The following is a 19,199-nucleotide window of genomic DNA, read 5'->3' on the forward strand; positions in this document are numbered from 1 at the left end:
ATGTGCACCTTTTTTTTCGTCGGAGACGTGTGGTAGTCGTGTGTTTCGAACAATGATATCTCGAAACTTTCGCCGATAAGGCGATGGTTACAAGTGTCGTATGGCTTGCTGCATCTCGAAGAGGTGACGGTGGTTGACGAGCAATCGAACGACAATCAATGGGGGATGCGATACCGTTTTATTTTTTATCAAAACAATCTTATACATGAAAAAACGGTTAACACTTCATGATTTATTGGTGTTTAATTTGAACTTCATTTATTTTCCTTGTAATCCCCATGATCTAATATCCATTTGGACAGGAGTCTTTTCTTGAGTTAATCGTCTTTAATTTTCGATACTTAATAATATTATTTATCTTTAAAGCTTATTTATTATATATATATAGCCAAAAGGTATATGGAATCTCAGTACATATTGATTGAAACTAATTAACGTAAATATATGAAGACCTATTGAGTTTTTTTCTACTAGTCATATACTACAAAATAGACATTTAGTTAAAAAACAGGCATTTTATTTAAATCTTGTTATTTTGGAGGGGAGGATTTCTCTAAAAATCGCAAAAATTCACGAGAAAACTTTCAAAAATCATTATTCAATGTTAAAATTAAGATAAAAAGATCTTAGATCTCTAATTGCTCTCTCTTATTTCGACAAATACAAACAAATCAAATTTTGAATGTCTTATTTGTTTATATGCCTTAAGATGATCCAGAAATAAGTATCTAACTAAAATAAAAGCAGAATAACATTAAAAAATTACGCGTTTTTTATTAACAGAGCGAGTAGACTGAAGGAAATAATGAACACTCAATTTCAAGCTTTCTTACTTTATCTGTCTATATAACAAGAGCTAGGAAAGCTTATTAAAGCTCACTTGTTTTGGCTAACCTGAAACAAAATCAAATAACGTAAGAGATACAAATATTTTCAACCTACAAGTCACTAATCTGTTATTATTATTAATAATGTTATCCACGTTAATAATGCTGAAAAAAAATATTATTGAGTGTTATAAGAGTTAACAGTAGAGGTAAAACAACCGTATACTTGATTTACCTCTTTTTCTACTCTCCTAAAACGCTATTCTTCTACACGTTAATAATGCGAACCAACTAGTCTATTTCAAAGGTAACAACGAGTGTAATAACATTAAAAATCTCCTAATATAGTAGAAATCCTTAAAATAATCATGACATCATTGTTGAATATTAAAATAAAAAAATAACAAGCTTTTATCCTTAATTTCTATATCACACCAAAATACCAAGCCTGGATGTCTTACTCGTCTTACTGCAAACATAAATACAGAATAAACTAAAAACAGGATTTTGATGAATAGAGCATGGTTAAAGGTTCCCTTTAAAAGTTTTAAATAAGTCTTAAGGAAACAATGGAGACCGAATTTCAGTATTCCTTACACATTTTATTTATATATCCATAACGAAAACTTATTCAAGTTTGTTCTCTTGGCAAACTTGAAGGCAAAACTAAGAAGTATTTACAAGTTAAAAAAAGAAACAATTATTTATTTATCCAGTCATGTAAAGGACACTCATATATTATTAACAAATAATAACGTCTCTCTGTTAATAATAATAAGAACTAACTAAGATAACTGACAAAGAATCTAAATAATATCAAAATATTCATGGACTGATTACAAAAAAAGCAATCTCAATTATTCTCCATCGATTCGAACGCCGAAGATAACCAAAAAAAAAAACGACGATGACGGAATACGCATAGTGTAATAACATTAAAAATCAATTTGATATGTGATTAAACGTTTTCGAGACGGATTATCTATCCTACGGGAAAAAACTAATTTAGAATCGGGCGTCGAAAAAAAGGCCGATATCCACAATTAAAAATTAAAAACACCTAGGATGCTCGGAAACAATTAAGTGCCGCCCATGTAGCGACAAAAAGCGACTGTTGTACGGTTCGTTTCAATCCGTTTTTTTCCGTACTGCCGCCGCCCATGTCGGATTTATCAACGTTTGTATTAAAATCCGTATAAATGTGATGGAATTTCGTTCGAAAACCCCGTAAGAAAAAAAGTGATTCGTGAATACATTAATTGTGAAAAATGTACCAAAATGTTATCGTATATTCTATAAATTTACTTGTTTTTTAACTAAACAAAAACACTCACCTAAAATATTTTACGTAGAACTCGACTTTATTCATCAACATACTCGTCCTCAAGAGCATTACATTCGGTTTAGAGCTCCAAAGCCATCACTCCTTCTCTTAAACCAAATCAGTCTTCCTGAAACATTCATTTAAGATCTACGAATAGAAAATAATCACTGGGAATCGGATCTGTGCTATACGGTCGGTGGAAAAACAATTCGAGTCACGAACGCATCCAATTTGATCATCATTTTCATCTACTTATAATGCAGGAAATTATATTGAAAATAACAAAACTTCTTTGGTTAAATACACTATCTTGGCACGGTACGTATCAGTTGGAGTTTAGTACTGCTAGATTAGGAAATCCATCATCTGTATGTCGGTCCTCCTTAAATTATCTTATTAAATGATGAAATGAAGATAAAAATTGCGGAATATCCTACCAAATGTCGAGAATAGCCTTTCGTAGATTGAGCATTGTACAGGTTCAATATCTTGTCATCCTCTATATTTGTTTATATGTCCTTAAGTAACTCCAGAGTGATATATTTGGTTCAAATCAAAGAATTGCTTACAAAATTAAACCCGTTTTTGATGAATAGGGTTAATGAATATCTTATTTAGAAGAAAAAAACAAATTTATAGTTTATATAAAACTAAAATTATACGATTAGAATTTGTTTATAAATCCTTTGAGATTAATCTACAGTATTAATATATTATATAATGTTTCAACAAAAAGGAAGAAGCATGTACAAAATATTTATTATTACCCATATAAGAAACTTTAGACAATATATTTTGTAAATTAATACAACGACAATGTCTATTGGTATTTTAGTGATTATAAGTATTACTGCATCCTCTTTTTGACTTTACATAAGTGAAAAAATGCATATCTTTTTTTACACATTTTTAATACGCCAAAGAAACTCTTTCTTTTTTTCCTGACAAGAAAATAAAGGCCCTCCAAGCCGTTCTTTGTCGTTCATATCAAAATTACCACTTTTAAATCTTCAAACCAAATCAAAGAAGTAGTAGCAGTATTTATTACACTTTTAACATTTTTTTAGTCCTATAACAATATATGAAGCTGTTTTTTGCCAAACTGTACCTGCTGTGTTTTGTAACACGTACAATAAAGTTATAAATTAAAGTACTACAAACAAATAAAGACAATATGAAAACTTCAAATAATATTTACTCATTTATATTATTAATTTTATTAAAAAAATAGTAATATATATTTACAATTAGACAATGAATCAAAATAACTCAGATTAAAGTGGTCAATAGGAAAAATGAGCCATATACTCTGAAAGAAAGTGACGAAATATTAACTTTTCCTCTTGTGAACAGTAGAATACTCTTTCATTACAAACCAGCAGTAATCTGCTAACATTTATCTTTATTTTCTGGTGAAAGCATTCACCTTGTTCGTTACTCACCATTCTAAGAATAGGGGGGGGAATTAAAATGAGAATGCAGAAATCTATTTTTAAAGATATTCTGCATGTCATCACTTGAATTTTTTGTAACAAATCATTCACTAAAAATTCGGCATATTTAGCTTTAAGATTACCTGAAAATCGATGAATTACTTTCATTAGAGATAACCAAACTAAAAATCCTTTTAATTTAGGATCATTTAGGGCAAAGTCAACGAAACCAAACCAAAGTTATAAACAAAAATAATGAAGCCATTATTTGACGAATAAGGCGAAATTTAATATTGCATTATTTAAAAACAAATAAAATTACTATATATTTGAAAGCTAAAACCCATGATTCCATCAGGATTTGTTCATAAAACCTTTGAGGTTAATCCGCACCACTTATATATCATATAAAGTTTTGATAATAAGGAAGCAGTTTGTTCAAAGTATTTATTATTACCCATATAAGAAACTTTAAGCAAATATATGTTATAAATGAATACAGGGAAAATGTGTGTTGTCGTTTAAATGATTAAAATATCACTGCATCCCCTTTCTCCTGTTTCTTTAGTGAAAAAATGAATTTTTAACACGCGCCTGTCTGGATATCGTTACGAGAAGTCTAATTAAGTTTGTGACGTGTACTAAATTGGGAAAAGAGCGGCGGAAGGGGGGAATATATTTCCCCATCTTTTCCCTCCTCCTCCTCCTCCTCCTCCTCCCAGCGCGTCAGTTCGGCAAGGCGTCCGCCCATAAAAATATATATGTAAAAAGGTTTCAATTCGCGCCCGAGCGCATGCACTTCGCGTCAAGCTTTTACATAATATCGATAAAAGATATAATGGGCGTGATGACGCAGGCGCAACATGCAAACGATCCCCCCACGACCGAGGCCGGTTCTCACCCCTTTTTCGCTTTTTAATCTGCATACGAGACCGGAGGCGACGCCTCCTTCGGGGTAACGGTTTAAATCCGACCCGGCGCCATTTTGTTTCGTTTGTTTTCCCCCTGCGACGTCTTTGTCGGGCTGAATCCCCGATACACCTACCGATCCATCGTCGATAAAAACCCCAGACCCACCAAGAACGTAGCAACATTTACAGAAAAACAAGTACGAGATCGATGGCATCAGGATTTTTCTTGCTTTCCAAAATAATTCAACATCTGTCGAGATAGTCACTAAAACCATAAATAACCAATTATATTATGACATTTAAAGATAACAAGCCTGTAGAATAATTTATTTTCAACTACAATTTATTTACGAATAGTTTCTAAAAGCATATGACTCAGAACAAATGTAAAGCTTCATATAAAACTTGTTAACCCACCGTTGAACAATAAAAAACTTGTTTGTCTTTAATTCTATTCAAAGTTCACGTTCACTTTCACAACAAACAAAATCTTAATAACTAATATTTAATCAAATAGTATCTCTTAAAGGCCTTGATGATTTTTCATTAACAAGATTACAATTATTGTCATCAAAATCGACTAAAAATCAATAGGGAAATGGATAACAAAAGTATTGTGGAAAATGATTCTTAAAACACTGGTTTTTCAATACAAAAAGTATTGTTCATTCAACTAATTGAAAAAATAATTAGAATAAAATACGTAAATAAAATCTTCTATAAAAACAATGTAGAATAGTTGATTTTGTTCATTTTTATATTATTTGTTGAATAATAGTTGTTATAACAGATTTAAAACAATAAAAAATTGTCAATTTTTTTCAAAGTTTTCAATTATATTAGTAGAGTTCACATAGATCGTGAAAAACTTTACTAAATACTAATTAAATACGTCCTTTTAAAGGTCCTGATAATTAATAATTAACAAGATTATAATTGAGGACCTCCTGTATAAAATTAATATTGATATTAAAATAAATAATACTATCCAAAGTCAGTAAAAATCTAAACCAAATTATAGGAATCAAGACAAGAATTTTGTTGAAAATGTTTGAAGAAATTCGTTTTCATTTCATTTTTCTGTACTAAAAAAACTAGTTGGCAACCAAACATCTGAAATATTCACACCAAAAAACCTTTTAAAGATACATATAACTTTCTATAAAACATTGCATTTTTGATCTCATAATCAACAATATTTCTCCAGACTTTAACAACTAAATAAATCTCTTAGATACTATTACTATCTATCTACATTCAATGACAACAATCTAGCAATGATCATTGATGATTCGTTATCAGATAGATTGTGATTAAATTCCTTTTATAATATCCAATATTATGTATGTATTAATTTTTTAAATTTATTTATTGTATTGGTACTAGTCCTTGTCGACGACGAGTGTCGTAACCTACATTTTGTCTTTACATTAACTTAAATCTAGGTATATATCTAAGAGGACCCATCGGCCCTATCTTAGTGTCTTGCGTAATAATATTTATATATTAACACTACTGGTTTTCTACTAAATGCACCTCACTGCACTACACTACACAAATGGTTTAATTATTTTGAGTCTGTGTCCTGTTTTGGTATTATCCAAGAGTCTTAAATCGTATTACTAAGATATTGACATGAGAATAGACTCTGTCCTCATGTGTCCATGTCTCTTGATTTGCTGGGCGACGGTCGGTATCTGAAGGTCTCGATGTAAGTAATCAGCCATTTAGAATGTCACTGCATCTACAATGATTCTCAGGACTTTTTTCTGGAAAACTTGTATTATACTTATATTAACATTCGTGGAACATTCTCATATGTATTAACTAATATATATAAATTAACATTATCAAAAATTACTAACAGAATTTTATCGAAAATCTGAAAACAAAAAGTTTTTTTTAAGTGCTTAACATCGATTTAGTTCAGGACTTAATAATAATAATAAAAATAATAAAAAACTAATAATAATATAAAAAATAATAAATAAAATAATAATATAATAATAATAAAAAACATTGTGTGTTATAAAAGGGGGCTCTTAATAAACCACTACACAAAATACAATACAATACAAACAATTTAATATCACTTATGTGGACTATTATGATACATATGCGTTGAGACCAGGGTGAAGACATTCACCCCTTCCCTACCATGCATACGTCCATTGGAACGTGCTGGAGATCATTCTGCCGGTATTTAACAGTCAAACGACACCAGTCCGGATCCACCATCCCCTCCGTGCGTCCTGTTTTTTTTTCTTTCCTCCATTTTCATCTTGAAGCCGTCGAGGGTTGGATTGCCCCCGACAATTATATTTTATGGGGTTAATTTCGGGCGGAAAGGAAAACAGTCGTCGCACTCTCCCTTGCCGAACACGCGAAAGGTAAAAGGGACGTCTTGCGGGCTCGTGTACGAATAATTGAAATCGATTTTTGCTGCTGGGGGCGCTTTTTTCTCCGTATCGTAGCGCCTAGCAAGATTCCAGAGAACCGGTTAAGGTGTTTGGGGTACGGAATGTGTAAAATCGGATTAAAGTTGGGGTTGATGCGTTGGTATTTATAGTAAACAATAATGGAAACACTTGAGTGTTCTTGTTATGCCTGTTCTATTGGGAGGTTATCAATAAAAGCCACAAGTGATGTGATTTTAGACAATAATTACTGTTGATATATAAGTGTTAGATCCAACAACAAAATAAACAGTATCTGGACCAGATGCCGACAACACAGTTATCATGGTAAACGATATACATCCTGCTAAGGCTGTAGAAAGAGTGCAGGTAGCAGTCACCAAGATCTACAAATGGACTAGAGATTGAAAACACAGCTTAATAACTCCAAATATGTCTATGTTAATTTTAAAATCAGTTAATATGCCAATGAAAAATCAGAGCAGAGCAACTGTATTGGTTAGTTAGAAGATACTCCCAAGACACTGGTCCAAAGAGACAATTTGGCCTTATGTTGCAAATATGGAGTTGCACTGAAATATCAAACCAACTAGTAATCCAGTGCTGCCAAAACAAAGTTCTACGATTAATTACCAATGCTTATCGCTACGTAACCAATGAAGAGCTGCACGATGACCTCAAAATGAATCAATGATTTCGTCTTAAAACATGAAATAACTTTATCTAATTATTATTTTTATTCATTATTTCATTCATATTCGAGCATATTAGAGTTACTAAATCGCAGAAACTCGAAAGCGATGCAACTACTCCTAATTTTAGTTTCAGTAGTTTACTTTTATTTTAACTTGAAAAATAAGTAATTTAGATAATTAGGGTTTTGTGTGGCCGAATGTTGTCATGTAAGAGAATGTCTGGGGGTCTGTTATTCGCTATTGTTGGTCTTTTTTCGTGTACCCTTTGGACCAACCCATAGCTTTTGCATTTCTAGTTATCATAATAAATCAACTTTTCATCGTATATTAGAGTTACTAAATCGCAGAAAGTCGAAAGCGATACAGCTACTCTTAATTTTAGTTTAATTAGTTTATTTTTATTTTAATTTGAAAAATAAGTAAATTGGATAATTAGGATTTTGTGTGGCCGAATGTTGTCATGTAAGAGAATGTCTCGGGGTCTGTTATTCGCTATTGTTGGTCTTTTTTTCGTGTACCCTTTGGACCAACCCATAGCTTTTGCATTTCTAATTATCATAATAAATCAACTTTTCAGCGCCGGTCACTAAACGCCAAAGGAGACCCTTCTTTATTTCCTGGCAAGCAATGAAACTTCGATATTAGAAATGACACTTTCAATGAATTCTTGTACTAAAAATTTTCCCTTCTTTTGATTCCCTCAACAGTTGATTCGTCAATTTCCAATCTGTCTAATAGTTCTTTGAATTAAATTCTTTGTCTTCAAACTTCAGAATTTTTTCGTCATTTATATCAAAGTCGTCACTTTTAAATCGTTAAAATCAAAACCGATGATCGGGATATGATGTCGCGGCATCATCATGCGTTTCTAAGTGCTTGATGGGCTTTATAGTAGCATTTATATGCACTCAATAACACCAAAGAAGGAACTGTTATTATATATGGATAATTGTTAAAACCATAGAATTTAACTGTTAGATTAGGTTTCTCAATAGATGATTACATTGATACTTGGCATTTTCACCAATAGATACCGCTGATAAAACATATACAAGCACATAACGTATTAATAGCTTAAATCAATAAAGTTAGCATCTATCTCTTGCCATTCTTTTCTTGGATGGTGGCTTTTTTGAACATCAGAATCAATTCACCAACGAACTAATGCAATAAAACGAACCGAAATCTCTATTTCTTAGACAACTCTCCGATTGCATACGAGAAAACAATCGATGCCGTCGTCGATTCGACGGTAATAAGGTCAAATTTTACTGCACACAAATAGAACGTAAACTTTTTTCTCGAGGAGACAAGGTTAAGAACCCCACAACTCGCTGAAAATTGTTTGTTGTGGCACTTCCACCGTGAAGCTGCGTGATTTCGACAGACGGAGCCCGAGGGGCGGGGTGGCGCCCGGGGGGAGGGTTATTGATTAGAGTCGACCCCTACTTAGCACAGCCGCCAATCCCCATCCCCCACCCCGTCCATCTCTTTCTCTTATTTCTGCGAAATGTCCGTGTGCATGTATGTGCGAGCGCGCGCTTATGTGTGTGTGTGTGTGTACACGATTTGGCAACAGGATATGGTGCTTGAATCGGCGGCTAGCTTTTGTTTTGTTCCTGCTTATTTTGGCTGTCGCGATAATATCATCCTTTAGAAGAATACAATAGTATTGATAAGAAAACAATGTTATTACTAATTTAGTTCGTATATTTTATTCAGTATATAATTCAACAAATCAGGAATTAATCAATTAGCATTAAATAACTTTAAAAAAAGCAGTAATTAAAATGAAGTATATAGTTAAGGCACGAAAGAAATACAAATATTTAATGAAGTATGAAATTTGCAGCTATTATAAATTAAACACTTTTGGAGCTTATTTAGGATATGGTATATGGCATCGAGAAATATATGGAATCAACAAAAAAATGGCATATATCGTTATTATACCCTATGAGAAACAGTTCTAAAACAATCTGGAGGAAACGCAAAAGATAATTTGTCTTCGAAAAATAACAGCAAAATTATTTTTAACCTCTTTCATTAGATACGTTTAGTACAGTTTTAATTTTACATTATTTTATTCATTATAATTATATAGACTCATCAGTGTGTATTTCCCATATTAAAATTGAATTTGAGTAACTTAAGCTAAAGTGAAACACTATAAATTTCGAGGGATTGATTTGTTTCAATCTTCTGATTTCCTGTGTGTTATCCAGTAATTGTATTGCTTCAATATTTATGTGATTTAGCAACCTTATTTCATGTTTTAAAACGAAATCCTACTATCGAGATGGATACCAAGGTATTTAGCTAATTCTGCTTCAAAAATCGAGCACCCGTCAAGTGATATAAGTTTTCGTCATTTAGCCGCACCGCAAAATTAACTGTATTCAGTCTCTAGTCCATTTGTAGATATTATTGAGTGCTACTTGTACTTTTAAATCACACAATGAAACTACTTTGTATTTTAAGTTTTTATTATTAATTCATCGAGAAAAAAAAGTTATTTGAAGCCTTAACAACAATGAATTTTCGCCACTTCCTACCAATATCATGTAGTAAAAACAAAATAAACAATAGACCAAAGAGATTCGCTTCAAAAGGTGCGATCTCTCCACGCCGCGGTGTCTCTGTACTTTGAAACGGGACCGAACCATCGTCGAAAGGAAAGAAAAATCTATAAAAGCGACTGGACCGACTCTTTAATCTTCAATTTCCCGAAAGTTAGTAGTTAAGACCGAGGAAGTTGAGAGTTTGTTCTGAGTAACCAAAATAATTACTTGATTTTAAGTCTGATCTGTTCTGTTTCTGTCAAACACGATGTTTTCAATTTAACCTACTATCGAGATGGATACCAAGGTATTTAGCTAATTCTGCTTCAAAAATCGAGCACCCGTCAAGTGATATAAGTTTTCGTCATTTAGCCGCACCGCAAAATTAACTGTATCCAGTCTCTAGTCCATTTGTAGATATTATTCAGTGCTACTTGTACTTTTAAATCACACAATGAATCATACTTTGTATTTTAAGTTTTTATTATTAATTCATCGAGAAAAAAAGTTATTTGAAGCCTTACAACAATGAATTTTCGCCACTTCCTACTAATATCATGTAGTAAAAGCAAAATAAACAATAGACCAAAGAGATTCGCCTCAAAAGGTGCGATCTCTCCACGCCGCGGTGTCTCTGTACTTTGAAACGAGACCGGGCCATCGTCCAAAGGAGAGAAAAATCCATAAAAGCGACTGGACCCGGCTCTTTAATCTTCAATTTCCCGAAAGTTAGTAGTCAAGGCCGAGGAACGGACCCGATATCGCGATTCGCAACCGATAAAGAAACCCACCCCCGCCACGGGGGGTTAAATAAAAGTAAAATGGGAGCTATTTTCGCAGACAGAAGAAAACGGGTTTCCCTTTGAAGATTGTTGATTCGATTCGGGGGCTGAGGGGGTACGGGGAGGCGGTAAAAGACCTAAATAAATTGCGGATGCATCCAAGAACGGATGCTGGACAAGGGGTGTCGTCGCCCTCTGTCCTGTTTACAATGGCGATTTAATTTAGTTAGGATATGTACTTAGGCTGCTAACACGACGATTTTATTGGGGTTTGACGACATTTTTTTCAATTTACGGTTCGTATTTATAACGACGTATAAAATTGCATTGCTAAATAAAAAGGTTACAGTTCAGGGAACAAACGAAACTGTCTTTGGAGTCCATATTTCATGTGCGCGACTGTAATTTGCCTATTAATATATATTCTATAGATTAATTAACACTAGAATAGATAATAATAATTTGTATATTCCGTAAACTATTATTTTTTATAACATCTTTTTTAGATACGCTTAGTACAATCTTAATTATAAATTAATTTATTACTACATTTCATTTGTACTTGGATTAATTCACAAGCAAGACGAGTGCGAGAAAATACATCAATTTTTATTCCTCAATTATAAAATTATAATAACTTATAGCTGTAGTTTACACTAAAGGTATACACTTTATAGAAGTTCGTATGGTTTGGTTCGCTTCAATCTCTTGACATCCTGCGCGCTGTCCAGCAGTTGTATTGCTTCCACGTTAGTAATTTTCTTTCGTGTTTCAAGGCGAAATTTTGGATAACTTCGCAAATACATTTGATTTCCAGATGAATATGCAGTTCTTCGTTGGTTACGTAACGATAGGCATTGGTAATCAATCGAAGAATTTTGTTTTGACAGCGTTGGATGACTAGTTGATCTGAATTTTTAGTGCAACCCAATATTTGCACCCCATAAGTCCAAATTGGCTTTATGATTGTCTTATAAAACAACTTGTTTGAGTATAGATTAAGTTGCAACCGGTTTAGTTGCTTTATTTTGGTTCTAATGTGTTTTTCTTTTTGTTTAACATGATGTTTCCAATATAATCTACCGTCAGAATAGATTCCAAGGTATTTAGCTGATGCTGCTTGAAGAATCTGACATCCGTTGGGTGATATAATTAAAATTTTATTATTTCGCCTCAATGCAAAATTAACGTGGACAGATTTGGAGCTATTAAGTTGAATTTTCCAATCTTTCGTCCATTTGTGGATTTTGTTGACTGCCATTTATATTTTTTTACTGCCCTAGGCAGAGATATGTCGTTTGCCATAATTGTGTCGTCAGCAAAGTTTCCTAGTAGTGTTTATTTTGTTGATGGAATGTCAGCAATGTAGAGCAGATATAGGAGAGGTCCTAAGAAGCTACATTGTGGAACTCCAGCCTCCAGCGAATGTACTCACAAAAATCTATTAACGATTCTTTATAATTTATTCTTGTTCTGGTTTTTGCTTAAATCACTAAATCATCTTTTGATACTTCTGAATAATCCGTCACATTTTTATTTCATAATCCTTATATATTTGGATATAATATAAAATTTAAGAAGCTTAATTCAACATTTTGATATTGAAAATTGAAAATTACAAACATGAAAAAATTCTAATTCGATAAAACTTGAACAAAAATTCTTTTCTGTTGCCATTATGATCCTAAACCAAAATAGATAGTTATCAATGTGTCAAAAATTAGTTACTTCATTTTTATAGTAGGTTTGAGCCCACAAAGCAACCAAAATGCTGTTAGTGTTAGTTTTTGGGGTGCAAAAGAATTTTGTTTTTAAATTATCTTCAAATTGGTAAAAGAATAAACTAAATATTACTATTGTAAGTAACCTTTTGAACTACTGCACCCAAAAATTCGTTTAAAAACTGGTATACAAATCTACGAAAATACATTAGCTATACAGCTCAAAAATTGATCGAAAAAATCAATAAAGTATTTAGTAAAAGCACAATTTCCTTTTCACAAAATCACGGAACACATGTATGTATTTGCAAGCCTTTGGATACTTGGTAACATATTGCCTTGATGGCCCATATATACGTAGTTATATAGTTTAGGGTGGATATAAACGACTTATTCATATTAAAATATTATATATAACTGCTAACATCTAATATAGAAAGATTAGACAAGTAAAATTATTTATAAAAAATAGCCTTAGTTAAATCCAATGTTCCATATGTTGGCAAGTTGCTTAAGCAACCTAGAGATGATTAAAATATCAATTTGCAAGACTGTATTGCTTGTCAATTGTTTTAAAGTTATTATACATCAGAATTACAGAAATGTAAAAAGAACATTAAATAATTTATAGTTATTAATACCATACACATTTCTAGTGTCACTTCTAATAAAATTTAGACAAAATCCGTTAAGTTATCCTTCCTATGTTTTTACTGACTTAATATATCCAAATTGCCTCGAATACGAACGCAACTGACCAAAAAAAACTTCAAATATTACCGTTAATATCTCCGGAGACGCATGATGTTATTCGAAATGTCCCCAGACCTTGAGAATGGAAAAAATAACCACTTTAGATCCTAATGACAGTCTTACAAAAAACCTTGTATAGACAAGAGGTATTATTATTGAAATAATTAGCTTTAGGCTACTGTGGACGTGAATATATGTTTTTTTTTCTCTTCGGACCAATTACCATCAATTTTTGACGCAGCCGAAGATATTCGGACACAAAACTGGTGGAAAAAACTAAAAGGGACTCGGTCCTTATTATTACTAATATATTAACAACGAAAATCAACAAGCAACCACTGTTTCTCAATGTCGTTAATCCTTGAGACTTCTTTCATTGATTTGCGAAATAATATTTACCTTAACTTAAAACCTTTTTAATTTATTCTAATGATTTTTTCACTTTAAAAAATCATTTTGTGCAACTTATTGCCGTCTATCTCAGAACATGGCTGGCAAAGGTATAATCATCGTTATATTTCCACACTTTTTCAGTATTTCGACACCACGTGACGGCATATCAATCAACTGCATCAATTTAAACAAATACTGATCAAACATTGTTCTATATACTGTGGTGTTCTATACATGCTGTGCCAGTATATCATTTATTCCTTTTAAGACGACTTTGCTTTTATTGCTGCTCTTTCTTGCAACTTGCTCAATTTGTTTCACTTGTAGTCATTTGCGCCAAAAGGATTCATTCGGTTTAATGGTTCGTAATACACTAGATTTTGCATAATACCACATGCTCAGAAAGACTTTAGAGCTATGAATACTCTAACCCCTTCTTTTATATCTTTCGATCGCATAAAAATAAGTATATAGTAGAATATAAAATACGTGTAGCAGATAGGTTAAATAAGGTTTTTGATTATTTTTATTTAGTTATTACAATAGTTATTATGTATATATTTTATTTTAAAATGTTTTTTTGTGTTAAAAATCTAAGTTGATTTTTTAATTTTTAGTGAGTTCTTTATTTATTTTTTGAAGTTGGTTCAATTATTTTGTTAAAAATATTTTATTTTTCTGTCAAGTCATCGAGTTTAACATTTAAGTTAGGTTGTTGATTCCCAGGGTTTGGTCTTAGATTTCTAATTGAAAAAAAAAGAATAAAAGTAGTAATTTAACATGAATGTTAATTAAAATTTAGTTATACAAACAATATATATTTGCAGTATCAGTTAAATGAAAGAACATAACTACCCCAAACAACAATATTGTTTTCCACGCACCATTTTAGAGCAATTAACTTCAGGAGTTATAGGTCATTCATGTATCGAAATTAAAAAACCCACAAAACTCTTAATATCTAATCGTTCTAGTCGTTATCGTCGTGAAATGAAGCTATAAGAAACGCTCTGTAATTACAAGTAATAAGCAAGTTACACTGTAATGAAATAATTATAGGGAAACGTCTACCAGAGATCCTTTTTTCTCATATTCAGATCTGTTATTAGTTATTCGAGTTGAAATTCCGTTCGTCGCCGTAATCGCCTTTAAAGGAATAATAGTTCTATTTTAATTTAAGCCCTTCTGTTTGTTCGTTTTCAGGTAAACTATGGCTAAACGACTCAGACACGCCGTGGAGATCAGAACCACCGTCTATCGACGAATCGAAAGCGGCACTTCAATGTCGGCTAGGATTATCACCAAGTAAGTGTCTTTGGAAATTTAAGTTTTACTCTCGTTGATACATAAATCATTTTCAAACGCGATACTAACGATATTCATTAATTTTATATTAATTTATCTAAAACTCGCCTTTTAATGCTTCAAGCTGATATTAGCAGACTTTTAACATCAAATTATCCAAAACTTTTAAGTGCTTGCATTAATTCTGATCATTTTACACTTCATTGCCTTCATTCGGAAAAATGAGTGCAATATATATAAATCAAAATATTTTCCATCATTTTGTACAGCGTTTTACCATCTTTCTGTGTTTGAAGTGGTGATACAGTGTCGGAAGAACTACATTGATTTGTTAACGATTCAGTTATCGATTCATTTTCGAAAGTCAATCCATGCTACATCGATTTGTATAAGTAGTAATCAGTGATAACTTCTCATTCGAGCTGTTTCACCATGTATCCTCTTGCAACGTATGTTATTGCTAGTATTTTTGCAACAATATGTCGTTCAATTTGCTTAATTGGCATCGGTAGATATCTACAGTAACAGTTTCATTCGGTTTTAGCAGCTGGTAATACACTACACTTTACTGATGTCACTATATGTACAGCAACACTTCATAGCCATGAATATTCCGCTTCAGTGTCAATGTGGATGGCTCTCCCGAATTAACCCATGTGTCGATCAACTTTTCATCGCCAGCCGCAATACGTTACTGAAAATTACTCCTTCATCGATGTTGAAACTGTTCGAAACAGTATTTTCGGTATATCAAAAGCATCAATAATAGTAAATAACGCTGATCAAAATACATGCAGGCGCTTAATAGACCAAAAAACTATTGTATTAAGAAACCTTTAAAATGCTTTAGTAAATTTTAACTTATAATTTTGATATTGAAAGTTAACAGATATTTTTTTGGTTAACCAGACGTTTTTAACATCTCTTTCTCTGACACGACGCCATAAACAATTAGCAGAACATCTCCCGCCCCCCTAGAAACTATCTAAGTTCGCCATCATCGTCCCGAGTTCTTTAAAAAGTCCCTAAACTTCCCCCAGTAAATAAGAGGGACCTTTTAACTGGAGTGTAATTCAATTTAAATAAGAGAAAGTGTCGTCGGAGGGTGGAGGTTCGCGAAAGAAGGGTAATTCCGGGTCGAAATCGGGAGGGACAAATAGATGGCCATACGTGCCGACGCGATAAAGATTGACTGTTTTACTATCCCACTTCGAGAGAGGTTTAAATCGGCGAGGGCCCCTCGCATCAACAACAGAAAAAAAGGTCCTGATGAGGGTGTCCGAAATATGTTCGGTCGAATTGGGTCTCGAGCCCGCATAAATTTTTAAAAATCTATTCTCCATACGAGAAGCGACGTCTCGTGGACGGGGACATGACGCCACTACCATAATCACCGCGTCAGTGTTATATCATTTCTTTTCTGTAAATTGCGCTCGACCTGTCACGCTAACTGGACCGGTCGAATCAGCAACGTACGACCTCCTTAATAACGTGTCATCGAGATCACAGATACACCCACAAAAGACCCGATCTCTCGTAACTGGAAAACTGGGCTCAAAATGGGAATGGAAATGTATTTATACGGATAAGATACGGGAAAACGTCCTAAAATAACAGTTTAAAATTCATCGGTGTCCTTTTGAAGGTTAAGAGAGTGCAAATTGGGGTGTTAAAGAAGGGATCGCTTGCTCCGAGAGTTATTTAAATTTATTTAAAGCACATTCTTTATTCCAGTGACCTAGATCCTTCACTCTTAACATCTTTTACTGCTAGAAATACTCCTGTTTCTAATACGTTTCTGCTCTATGTTCTATTATTTTGTTTACTATAACAGGTCAGTTGAAAAGTCCCCGGCCTACCATAGTAAAACACATTTTTTTGGCAAAACTATTTTTTCTTTTTCAACATAATTCCCTTCAAGGGTGATGCACTGATTATAGCAACCCTCCAACTTTTCGATACCATTTTTGTAGTAAGATTTGTCCTTTAAAATAGACACCAGTTTCGGCGATCACCTCTTCATTCGACTAAAATTTCTTCCCAACGAGCATTTAAGCTTTTTAGATCTGAGAACAGGAAATATTCGCTGGGGCCAGATCTGGAGAATACGGTAGATGGATGGATTTTTGCCATCGTTTTCACTGTCTTGTGACATGGTGCATTATCTTGGTGAAGCAGCACTTTCTTTTTATTCAAATGCGGCGGTTGTTCAGCAATTTCGTCCTTCAAACGCTCCTATAACTCTTTGTAATATTCGCTGTTGATGGTCCTTCCTTTTTCAAGATAGTCAGTGAAAATTATTCCATGCGCATCCCAAAATACAGACACCATAACCTTGCCAGCCCACTGTTGCGTTTTTCCACGCTTTGGAGCGGGTTAATCGTGTGCAGTCCACTCGGATGACTCTCGATTGGATTTCGGAGTGAAATGATGGAGCCATGTTTCATCTATTGTCACATATCGATGCAAAAACTCGAATTTATTACGTTTGATCATCTTCAAACGCTGCTCCGAATCATCAACTCGTCGTTGTTTTTAGTCAAAAGTGTGGTCGTGCGGCACCCGCTTTGCACAGAGCTTTCTCATACCCAAATATTCGTTGTTGTTATACACATTCAGTTGATATCTTTAGAGTGTCTATTCATTTCATTCAATTTCAATGTACGGTCATTCAAAATCATTTTGTGGATTTTTTTAATGTTTTCGTCGGTAACAATCTCTTTTGGGCGTCTACTACGTTCACCGTCTTCGGTGCTCATTTCACCACGTCTAAACTTAGCATACCAATCCTTGATGGTTGATTTTCCTGGGGCAGTGTCCGGAAACTCGGCATCAAACCAAGTTTTTGCTTCAACTGTATTTTTTCACTTCAAAAAGCAATATTTTATCAACACGCGAAATTCCTATTTATCCATTTTTTTCACAATAACAAAAATTGCTTCACTCAAAATGTTATAATTCACAAACTAATGATCCGACAGCTATCAAATTTATACACGCATCTGTTGAGGGTCAGGGCTAACTAAAAAATATATGGATTTAAATCTAGTAGCACCATCTATGTATCTGGCCGGGGATTGACTGTTATTATAATGATCATTCAAAATAATATTAGTTAACATGCAAAAAGAAATATTATAAACACGGAAGTTTATGTGTTGATACACCAGCATTATCCACATTAAAAGAAATCGTAATCCTATCTGTGTACTCACTAATATCTACATACACCTGACCTGCCTCACCTGTCCGTAGTTTATTCAAAAACCAGAACAATCATTAAACAAACTAACCCCTTTCGAGTCTTGTTATACAAATGTCACCCCTGACGATGGGCGACACGCGACCGCCATTACCGACAACTTAAAAAACCCTCCAGGTAAAAATCTAATGTATTTAAATTCACCCTTTTATTCAGGAGTCCTTTTTTTGAATATGTATATCATCCTCTCACCGTATCGTATTATAATCTGATTTGCTGGGCCCTAAAAGTGGTGTAATGGGTATGTAAAAGGGTTATGTAAAAAAGGCGATGGGTTTTTGGATGGTTTAAAATGGATCCACAGGTGTAATGGGGCCTATAAGTGTTTGTGCATAATATTTGTTTACGATTATGAAGGGGGACGGTGGTATTGTTGGATATAATAGGCATTATTGACGCTTTATAATTAATTTTTTTATTATTTTTTACAGCAATCTAGTAACAAAGTAAATTAACACTAATAAGCTGTTTGTGTCCTAATTTCCTACAAAGTACTTATTCTACGATAGACACTTTGAGCTTTAACATCTATATCACTGTTTTAATGTGCTCTGAGTTTTACTAATGACTTCACGGGACTATATCAAATGGTTTAATCTCTTTGATCTTCCGACTATCATTATCTAGGAGCTGGACAACCTCAACCTTCAGGTCTCTTACAAATTGTCATTACGAATGTATCAACATAGATAATCAACAATCTCTTGCAATACTTTCTTTGGAATTTTTGTATAATACTTCTATTGCTCGAAATGTTTCTAAAGATGTAGAAATCCAGCAGTTGGCCAATATGTGGTTTTACCTGCCGAAATAGT

General features: G+C 33.2%; 1 protein-coding gene across 3 annotated transcripts in view; it reads left to right on the plus strand.

Moving 5' to 3' along the window:
• The window catches only part of LOC143205128 (uncharacterized), a 163,939-nt gene that overhangs the window by 115,088 nt on the left and 29,652 nt on the right, over positions 1 to 19,199 (plus strand). For all 3 annotated transcript variants that reach the window (XM_076418213.1, XM_076418214.1, XM_076418212.1), the window contains one exon: positions 15,021 to 15,122. In XM_076418213.1, the coding sequence (XP_076274328.1) occupies positions 15,021 to 15,122 (102 nt within the window). The remainder of the gene's footprint in view (positions 1 to 15,020; positions 15,123 to 19,199) is intronic.

The sequence above is a fragment of the Rhynchophorus ferrugineus genome, unplaced genomic scaffold (genome assembly GCF_030347505.1).
Source record: "Rhynchophorus ferrugineus isolate W39M unplaced genomic scaffold, kcgeb_rfMv2 rfM11, whole genome shotgun sequence".
Lineage (NCBI taxonomy): Eukaryota > Metazoa > Arthropoda > Insecta > Coleoptera > Curculionidae > Rhynchophorus > Rhynchophorus ferrugineus.